Source organism: Mycetomoellerius zeteki, unplaced genomic scaffold, assembly GCF_001594055.1.
Source record: "Mycetomoellerius zeteki isolate Tzet28-1 unplaced genomic scaffold, Tzet1.0 scaffold98, whole genome shotgun sequence".
NCBI classification, from domain to species: domain Eukaryota; kingdom Metazoa; phylum Arthropoda; class Insecta; order Hymenoptera; family Formicidae; genus Mycetomoellerius; species Mycetomoellerius zeteki.
This window is the reverse complement of record NW_017258021.1, coordinates 2,599,546-2,610,189: the sequence shown is the minus strand read 5'-3', so window position 1 is coordinate 2,610,189 and position 10,644 is coordinate 2,599,546. Positions and strand designations below refer to the sequence as shown.

The window sequence follows — 10,644 nt, the reverse complement described above, 5'->3', positions numbered from 1 at the left end:
TATATATGACACTTATGTAAAGACTCTCTTAATAAAGTGTTCGTCTTAATTGTATCTATTGTCGTATCTATTGACGTAGAAGTAAACAAATATATCTAGTGTAAAGTCGAAACTGTCTTTAGTCTTTTTATGTTCTAACATATCTCACATACTTTAATTTATTGTATCTTTGTTAAAAATGTTCTTTGTTATCAAATACATGGACACACGCATAAAAGCAGAAATAGAAAATGTTCACGACGCATTCCATACGATCGAAAACTATACATTTCAAAATGAAATTCATACAGTTTGTTAGACATCATGTCATTGACATCATACAAATTTTTTTTATAAGCTTTACAAGGCTTTAACGAATATAAAACATAAATATATATCAAACAACTTACTAATTGAAATTTTTGGAAAAAAAAAAGTTATTCAGTTTTGTCAAAAATATTATCAGCAAATTGCTAACAATAAGTTATTGAAAAAAATAAATCAAATAATCAAATAAAAAAAACAAATCTTACTAAAAAACATAACTCATTAAATGAGTATTTAGAAAGTAATTCTAGATATTAATTATCGAGAAACTTACTTCTTTACAAACAATGATGAGATTTTTGATCTTGCCATATTTGATGTATATATAATCTATTATATTATTATAATAAACATCCTATGAACGAGATATATCAGAATCAGACATACCGAAAACAAAGATTTAAAAGTTTAATGCAGTTCATATCAAACTTATAACATCCTCATACAGACTTATGTATCTCATGTGCCTCTCCTCTCGAACATTCTGAATCCTAATTTAGTTTCTTTTCTTATAAGTATGGAGCAAGTACCGTTTTTATTATACGATCCGGCACTCTCTTGCTTTGATGCACGGTACGTTTTACTAAAAATTTGTAATAATCGCTAATAAATTCAACTAATGATTTCTGCACACAGTGCGCGACAGAAGTTAGCGCGGTAGTCAATCGTTCTTTCGCTTTTATGGAAAAATGATAAATTAATTGGCTATCGTGTCAACTTCCGCAAAACTATAAGTGTTGCCACATTCTATGTACAGAAGTCATAAAACTTTTAATCATAAGTTACCAATTTTCTAAGTTCTTATAGTTTGAAACGACAAGTTCATAAATTACAAATGTGATAATAAATGAGCTGTACTATTCGAACTATGTACACAGAATTCGACAAGCGTTTTTACTTTGTTACATCATGATTTCTTTATACACGAATCATACAGAACATTCATTATCATCAGTCAATCCTAATGATGTTTCTTATGCAATCTGTTACGTTGTGACCTATTAGTACCATTTTTCTCGGCGGTGTTGATCTGATTAGCGCCTGTGTAGTGGTTACATGGTATCCTGAATAGCTTGATCTTCATGTGATCGCAAATTTCAAGACATACTTGAGCACTGTACCGGAAGAGATCCAGAGTGACCCAGATCTAAATATGTGTTTCGTTATTTATTGAGATCGTGGAAGATTATGTCGTAAAGATAGAAATCACACAAGCATTGACTTACGAAACACAGCCAAAGAACGTAATATTCTTTGATGAAAAAATTGAAATATTGATTGAGGAACAGCATAGCTGGACCAATTAATGAACTGTCCAAGTATTGCATCTCATTTTTAGTCATATGAGCAACCTGAAAAGCAACATTATAAAAAATTAGTATATCAAAAATATAGCAATAGATTGTCACAAATAAGAAAGGATATTATTACAAATACACAATCAATATACATACCACTAGTCTATTCGTAACTTTGGCCGCCACCATTCCAAACGCAAGTATATACAGGGCTGGGTGGTTTTCGTAGACGTGTTCGGCGCTTTTTCTATATATTATAAAAGCCGGTACTACCACAAAACTAAATGGTATAATTGGCGATAAAACGGATGTCCCCTAAAATAAAATCGGTCTTATGCAAAAAGTCTGAAGAAGATATTTAAATAAAGCTACGTGCGGAGATTTATATGTAAGAGAAGAAAATATAGTCCGATTAAGGCTACGATCATCCACTTGATGCTACAAATACTTCGAAGCATTTGTAGCGCCAAGTGGACCGCATGTATTTTTGTTAAATTCAATCATGGAATCCATCCATGAGTCTCTAAAGAAAGTTTAAAACTTAAACTTAACTTAACTTCCTTTAGAGACTTATGGATGGATTCTATGATAAAATTTAACAAAAATACATGCTATCCCAAGTCACCCACATTTACGGTACAAATTTACTTTGTACTCGTAAAACAATTTCTTTAAAAATATACAATAGAATCACATTATTAAGATTTTATAATAGATGCAAACGTAGCTATTATATACTGCTCTGTGCGTTTGATAAGAAAAACTGCAGTGTTGAAAAAATAAAAATACAATAAGTTTTAAGCAAAATCTATATCTAAATATGTAGAGAGAAATTAAAGTTTGATTGTTATATTTATTCAAATTACAATATAGCAAGTAATTTACTCTAAATGCATTAAATGAGTCAGGTAAATCTTTATAGATAAAGTCATTAAGGAACATAATTTTAATTATAGTAATTAATAAAATATTAATTTCGTCTGACACATGCAATATAGCCATAATGCTGCATCTACATAATATATAGGTAAAATGCACGTATAAGTAAAATAAAAATCGCAATATCATGATGTAGTAGAACGTCATTAGTAATATGCATTTCTACTTTTCTACAGTTTCGTAACATGCGTGTAAGAATTCGGCTTGAAGTGAAAATCGGAAATGAAATGAGAACTATTCTATAACTGCAAAATATAAAGGAGAAAGCGAAAAGTGAAGGGACATACATGGATTCCTCTGGGGGAGGGGGAGGGGAAGTATGTAATATAACAAATATTAACATAAGTGAAAACAGTAACAGTGATGAGTAATCTTATACGACGCCGTTAGATTTAGGCCCATCGTTGCGTCTAAAGAAAATAAATGGATCTAATAGATTATTTATTTATTATTATTATTATTACTAATTATTTTTAGACCATATACAATTTTTTATGTATTAGTAACAAAATTAAAATGCATTATTAATTCGCTATAATAATAAAGATTTCCCAAGCAAACTCTTTTCATACCTACGCGACATATTCAAAAAGCATGGGCCTAAATCATGAACTAAAAAGAAATCAGACAAAATATTGTGCACTACACAATTGGTCCCACTACTTTTTTCTTCAGCTGACTTACTGCGACGGTGGAGCCATTTTTTCCGACACCACCGGCGAGAATGACGGATATGCTGCTCTGTGCAAGTAAAATAGCGATGCCCACAGCAGCCCATAACGGAAACACCTTCACCTCTGTGCCAGTGTATGGCAACTGTATAAGAGCGACACGAAAGATCTTTTGATTAGTCATCAGAGGCTATTCTCATATCAGACTTTCTAATACTTCGTATCCCAAATATGTTAATTGTATAAACGTGAAGTCAAAAATTGAGGAATAAATTTGCTATTTTTACTTTTGAAACAATTTCGTACATTACATTTTAACGCCGTATTAATTACAATTCATAATGCTATCACAAAATTAATAGAACAAATATATGTACATATACAATATTACGTATTATATAATAAAATACTTTTATATTATTTTATATGCATTTGAAACTGAAAAAATTTTATTGTTTCTCTTTCTTATTATTTCTTAAATTCTGATTGCTATTCGTAATCATATTGTAAATACGTAAGTCTCATTTGTTATCTAAAAAATCTGCACAGAAATTTATATATGAAATTTTGAAAATTCTTTCTTTCTGTTATCTTGAGTGATGAATTAATTGTTTATAATCTTTACAATTGAACAAAAATAAAGAGAGAAGAATAAAATTTATTTATAAATTATAAAGGTGCAGAGCAAAGTGTTTGTTGCTGTATCACGAACATGTAATTAAACAAGTGCAAGAAACAATATACGATAACGTGAGATCCGAATTTAAACTAAAAAAAAGACTTGAAGAAATTAAAGCTATCACTGTGCAGCATTCGGTCATACACAGAAGTGTTGGTATTTTTGTTTCACATATAAAATAACATACATCATTTTCCTTGCAAGCATTAACTTCACAAAACGAACTACATATAGCAAGTTTCAATAAATGCGGATAATATTCTTTTTACTCAAATATCTTGTATCTCTATTGAAATAGAAACGTAAAAGCTGCACAGTAAATAAAGCCTCATGTTGTACAATTAAATATGGCATTATAAAATTTAGTATGTATAAATAGAAGTTAATGTAGTATACCTTTTTTAGAATTAATTTTTCAAATCCAGGTTACAGTTACTTAGTTGTTGTAACAATAGAAGTGTGCTAATAAAAGCATATATTTCTCGAGTAAAGAGATTATTGAGAGCTTGTTATATTAAGAGCGATATCTATATCAGACAAAAGAAGCGTTTATATAAATTGTGCGAGATACCGAGATACATCACTCTGGTGGTTTAATATGCAGACGGCCATACACAGACGTTTAGTAATCCAACCAAACATCCGATATAAGTTTCCCCGTAGAAGAGATTGATAGAGAAGACAGCAAGCAGAAAATGAAGAAATGTACCAAACAGATAACATCTCTACTGTATAGAATGGCAAAAGATATGAGAATATGTTGCTCTAGGAGAACGCCATTTCGTTAAGAGACTTACTGCAATTGTGGAACCGTTTTTTCCAATCCCACCAGATTCAAAGACTTTACAGAATTCAAGGAACACGTGAACGTAGCCTGCATAAGAGGCCAATGCTACGTAGTTATTGAACGTGCCTACACCGAGCATGGGGATCTAAACAAAGCGACAAGATCTTCGTTCGTTATGAGAATTGCTCATTACAATTGTTCTTGCATATGTAAATGCCTACATATATACACAAACTGATGTAATTATATCTCTCGATACCATTGTCGCAATAATATCGCTCTGGATGGGCTTAGTTCTACCTGTGGTCGTATTTGCTGTAAGCATGTACAAACAGAACATGCTTATTTCTCATTGCAATAAAACTGCAAGATTGTAAGGCACGAGGGAGCAGCTGATTTGAGTAAGTCAAATGTTAAAGACCTCACCCTAATGTCATAGTTTTCAATATGAAAGAAAGTCAGTTTTTTGTTATATCTAATGTGCAGGTTTCGCAGGCTTAGTGTTTTATCTATAGGCAAATGTGCTTATTATATCTTCTTCAGAAGCGTAGTGTGAAAAAGAATATAATGTATATATGCCACAAATATAATAAGAAAATCAAAATTCCCTAATATCTACGTTAAGTCCTTTATACAAAAACTTTATATATAATTTATAGACTTAAAATTTTTTAACTATTTGACAAAAATCCCTAATTTGAAATTGTTTCAAAAGAGAGTATTATTATGTATTTATAAAAAAGCTGATGCGATTAAGATTTTTCATCATGAATATAATATCAAAAGGCGATTATAAGATTTTTCATCATAAATATAACATCAAAAGGCGAACATAATAGCTATGATTAATTTTACATTGAAAAACACCAGGAAAAATTTTTAGTTGTGTTTTTACAATACGTTAACACACTAATAACTTGCTGAAAACTTGAAAAATATAAATTTACATATGAAAGAAGTACAATTCAGTCATATAATGATATATATACAATACATTATAAGAGTCGTAGGATGTGGAGGTATCAAAAACAAGAATATGAGGCCATAATTTAGTAGGGAGTACGGAAGTAAAAATGCGTGTTAAAAATTAGTAAATATTTTGCAGTAAAGAAGTAATCTCAGCGCCGCTCCTCATGCCATGCTGCTCCCATTTCTGCATGTTCAATAAAAGATTCTAGTTAACAGACTTACAGCCACAGTGGAACCATTCTTGCCCACTCCTCCGGTGAAAATCACCGAAAATATGGAATATAAATTTGCCAGTGCACACACCACTGTCATAACTCCTAATAAATACTTAAACATAAAACCATCTAAGAATGGTATCTGCAAAAAATACCTTCATTAAGTGACATTGTATGTATATATGTACAATGATATTGTCTCATTAAATTTTTATCATGTATATCATGAATACCACGGTAAAATCTTTCAAGGCAAAAATTATTTGGATAATTTTTAAGTAGCACAAAGTATAATCTTTTGTAATGTTGTAATATACATGTTTTGACTTGTATGTGTATGTGTATATATATATATATGTGAGTGTGTAAAAAATAATATATGAATGTAAATTACATAAAAAATCAAATTTTAGAGCATAATAGTATACATTATATTCAATTTCTGTTACTGAGGATTTTATCCAAGAAGATTAATAGTACAGGCTAGTAAATTAACTTAGTTTGCATGCTCAGCAGATATACTAAAAATGACATTGAAAAGATTATATTATTAATAATACAATCTATATTTTTTATAGAAATGTAGTAGATATACTACACTTTTTATATAGATTTTATTATGACATAAATTTATGTGTGCTAAGCTATCAAAATTACTTACCATAAAATCTGAAACCCATAGCAACATAAGCAAAATTTTATCATTTTGCTTGCGCTATGAGTTACATTTTTAAAAATGCAAATTACAACTTCGAGCTATTTAATTTTATCTTTGATAAATATTGCCATAAACCATTTGCATAAAAACTGTAGTGCAAGCAGTTACATAAGCATGTGTATAGTTAAATGAGTACCTTGTGTTATCAATAATTCAGAATAATAATGTAATTATCTTTAAAAAATAAGCAAAGCAGAATGTAGTATTCATGTTTGCAGCCATGCAAAAAATTAAAATTAAGTAAACGATTTATTAAAAGAAAAAGATCGTAAAACGTATTAAATTGCTATACAAAATATTCTTGCTATGTAAAATATAGAAACAGTAATTCAGGGTAATTAAAAACAATACAACCTCTATCATCCAGATTTGTGGACCAAAGATTGCAGAAATCAGATGAATAGTTATGATTGTAAACTGTGCTTCTGTTACATCCACTTTACCAAATCTCAAGGAACCTATTAAAATGATATTTTAAATAAATAAAGTTAAGTAATGCGCTGTATTGTTTTATTTTTATACAAAATGGTTTTATACCTGAAACATAGGTTTGCCAATGAGCGCAATAGAAAAGTGTCATTGCACAGAAACACTGGAAAAACATCCACGTTGGGTAGTATCCTAATTGTACAGCTATACATGCTGACAAAGCTACAAACACTGAAAAGAAAATAAATATCAGAAATTAAAATTGTTTCTAATGCATAAGATTATTAAGAACAGTGCAACAGTTATCTACCTGTTGATATCGAATCACATCCATGATCAAACAACTCGCCCAATGGTGTAGACGTGCCAGTCCTCCTGGCTTGTTTACCGTCGATAGCATCTAAACTCTGATATATAAACAAACCAAGTGCACATAAAAAACATGCCCACCGAGGTGCCTGAAAAAAATAATAGACAATTTTATTGTAATTATAACATACTTTACTATATTATATAGGATTCATTGTCGAGGCTTTTCATATAAAGATACATTTGTTCAATTGCTCTAAACTTAAGGTATATTTGAATACAACTGCATAGATAGCACCTAGATTTATGACATCAATAATAGAGTTATATGGATGAGTCATAGATTTGCATGACATTGCATTTTCCAGTAACAACACTTCTTCAGTTAGAAAATAGATTCCTTGATGAGATTCACAATAATGTCTTTTATCTTGATTATAATTATGTAAAATTTGTTCAATAAATCAATCAAATTCAAAATAATAATTTCAAATATGCATTAATTCTTGAATCAAAATATCCTTGAGAATGAAAATATTATCTTCCCACAGCCTTTTATTAAAATTTTTTTTTAATTTGTGGAGTCCTTGTTATCTACTAATTTTGAAAATATTATCCTGCCCTGGTTAGAAAAATTAAAATTATACAGAAAATAATACAACAAAATTGTTTAAAGGTAGACAACAGACACATATGTGTTCTAATTTGTAACTTCATGTTTTACTATAATTAAGAAGGTTCTCGCGTTTGATGAACAATAAAACAAGTCTATAATATACATGTAATGTAAAAGTTAACAATGTCAATAATATCTAGAAAAAATTTCATTGACTTTTACCGTACCATTTTGAAGATATTTAATTCTAAATTTAAAGAATTTTACATTACAAGTTGAAGATATAATCTTATTCTGTAGTTATTCTCTTTTAAATTATGATACTTGTGTATAAGACAGCAATTTAAAAATCGTTATAATCATAAAATAAACACTTAAGTTTATTCTCATAAAGTTTCATTTAAACTGACCGTACAGTTTATAAGAAATTTATATTCTTCAATGAAAAAAGCTAGAATGTATGTCAAATGGACGATGCGTATATCAAATGAGTATCTTACAACTTTTATTTTGTCATTTTGAAAATATTTAGTAACATATAAAATTAACAATAATTATGTATAATGGCATAAGATATAGTAACCTTTTTATTCCATTATTTTAATTATTTTACATATTATTGTGAATAAACTGTCTATTGACTAGGAAGTAGCGCGAGAATCTCCTTAACATATCAGAAATGTTAGAAAATTCTCAAATTAAGGGTTTTTTTTTTAGATTTTATCCGTAACAACTAATAAAAGAGCTTTCATGTGATTAAAAAATTTCACTTGCACGAAATTTAAATGATAAAGTTTTACTATGAAATATTTCAAGTTAAACATCAATAAAACTGTTACAGCAGACAGCTTTTTAATTAACCTTTAAGTATATAGATGGTTTGAAGGTATAAAAATTGATAAATAGGGTGCTCAGAACATTCTAAAAAATTATAATTTTATAGTTATATTTTTATAAATTATATTACTAATTATAATTTTATAGTTATATGTAACAATTATAAATTTACATAGTTATATAGTTTTAAAGGATAGGAAAAAACCCAATTTTTCCGCGGATTTTTTTGGTTTTTTCTCCAAGGGTAGAAAAATTCATTTTGGAAAAATTCACGCGTGCTCGTAAAACCTACCACATTTGCTTCTTGGTTCTTCCCGTAAAGAAAATAATTGCGTATAGGGTACACAGTGGGATAAGATAACAGAAATTTTGAAAAATTTGAGAAATTGTATAAAAGATTGAGGTCGCATAATGTATTCAACAAAATATATACTATTGCACCATTAATGTAAGAATTAAAAATATAAAGTCCAAACATCATGTTTATATGATAATAGTAGGTCTAAAAAATAATTTGGATTTAAACTGAATTCATAACAAAATGTTTGAAAAAAAATAAACTACAAAGAGACACTTCAGGAGTTCATTAGACCGGAGTGTGACAAACTAGAGTTAAAAATCTGTCTACTTAAGCTTTGCCATGTATTAAAGGAAGGTTAGATTAGATTTTACTATAAAAATAGAAGGATAATTAAAAAATTTTAATAAAAATAATGCTACATTCATAGGTCGCATTAATTTTATAAAGGAAATTAGAAATTACTATTGTTATGTCTTTTACATAGCAAAAACAGCAATTTTTCAAAAAAAACGGCTTTTTTAAAACTATACATAGTTATATGTTACAGTTATAAATTTACATCAGTTATACTCTTATGAAATAAAGAAATGTGAAAATAATGAACTTCAAAACTTCTGAGTATCTGAGACAATATTTATTTTCCTTTTTTTGAATAATTTTAAGAAAAACTGTATCTAAAAGGTGCTGTGGCTACTCCTACTCGCTTAAAGATTACATGAAAAATTAGTTTTTTTTCGTGATAAGAAAAATATGCGTCACAGAAATACGGCGATGTTCAGGAAGAACCAGAAAGGACGTGTCTCATGAAGAGACAAGTTAGGAGCTTTTAATGTCAGGCTTACCTCGGTCCTCGCGTCCGGACTGTAATAGACAAGGATCAGGGTGGTGACGATGTTGACAATCAGGCCGAGCACGGTGATGAGATTGGGTGCGAGCCAAAGCGGCACCTTGCTGACCAGCCAGTCCCACCATGGCTGCAGGAGGCCATCGAGGATGCTGTTGCTCGTGCAGCTGTACTTGTGCTCGCTGAGCCGTTTCAGCTGACCGGACGACAGCAGCCTGTCTTTGTAGAACTGCATGCTTCTTTGGGCCACGCACGTCGCTCTGACGCCGTGTCACCGAACCGTGGGCGCCAAGGGTAACAACAGAGAGGCGAGGAAGAAGATGGGGAGATCGTGAGATCGGACTGCGATCGTTCCTGCGACGGAGACGCGACGTCGACGCGGTGCACTACCGAGATCACCCGCGACGGAACGGTCAAACATAACAAGCGACCGTCGCGTTAAGCGTACGACATTTCTGCGTGCTTCGCAAGTCCACGCAAGTCTCACGATATTGCCAAGACCGGAAACTGACTGACCGGCCGGGCAGCCGCCAGTGACGCGTGCGCGCGACCGGAACCGATATGCGCGAGTGGACGCGCACGCGCGAACGTTCGAATGGTCTCCTCAAGGTTCAAGCTGCCTGCCTGAGTGCCTGTCTCAAGTAATCATGCGAACGAAAAGGTGATCTCGATCGAACTCCGATTAATTTAATGATTAACTTATAGAGCGATGTTTATATTAAATTG

The 10,644-nt window shown here is 30.8% G+C and overlaps 1 protein-coding gene across 6 annotated transcripts in view; it reads right to left on the bottom strand.

Moving 5' to 3' along the window:
- bbc (choline/ethanolaminephosphotransferase 1 bbc) overlaps positions 1-10,166 on the bottom strand; it is a 14,399-nt gene extending 4,233 nt beyond the window's left edge. Inside the window, exons 1-10 of one of the 6 annotated variants that reach the window (XM_018460928.1) lie at positions 9,917-10,166; positions 7,322-7,469; positions 7,120-7,242; positions 6,937-7,040; positions 5,872-6,006; positions 4,691-4,825; positions 3,228-3,359; positions 1,761-1,919; positions 1,533-1,658; positions 1,315-1,453 (exon numbers count right to left, since the gene is read on the bottom strand). In XM_018460928.1, coding sequence (XP_018316430.1) covers positions 1,315-1,453; positions 1,533-1,658; positions 1,761-1,919; positions 3,228-3,359; positions 4,691-4,825; positions 5,872-6,006; positions 6,937-7,040; positions 7,120-7,242; positions 7,322-7,469; positions 9,917-10,153 — 1,438 coding nt within the window. In that variant the 5' untranslated portion in view covers positions 10,154-10,166. Of the gene's footprint in view, positions 1-665; positions 890-1,314; positions 1,454-1,532; positions 1,659-1,760; positions 1,920-3,227; positions 3,360-4,690; positions 4,826-5,871; positions 6,007-6,936; positions 7,041-7,119; positions 7,243-7,321; positions 7,470-9,916 lie in introns of those variants that run through there. The other 5 variants (XM_018460929.1, XM_018460930.1, XM_018460927.1 and 2 more) reach the window with 5 other exon arrangements.
- Between the last annotated feature and the right edge of the window lie 478 nt (positions 10,167-10,644).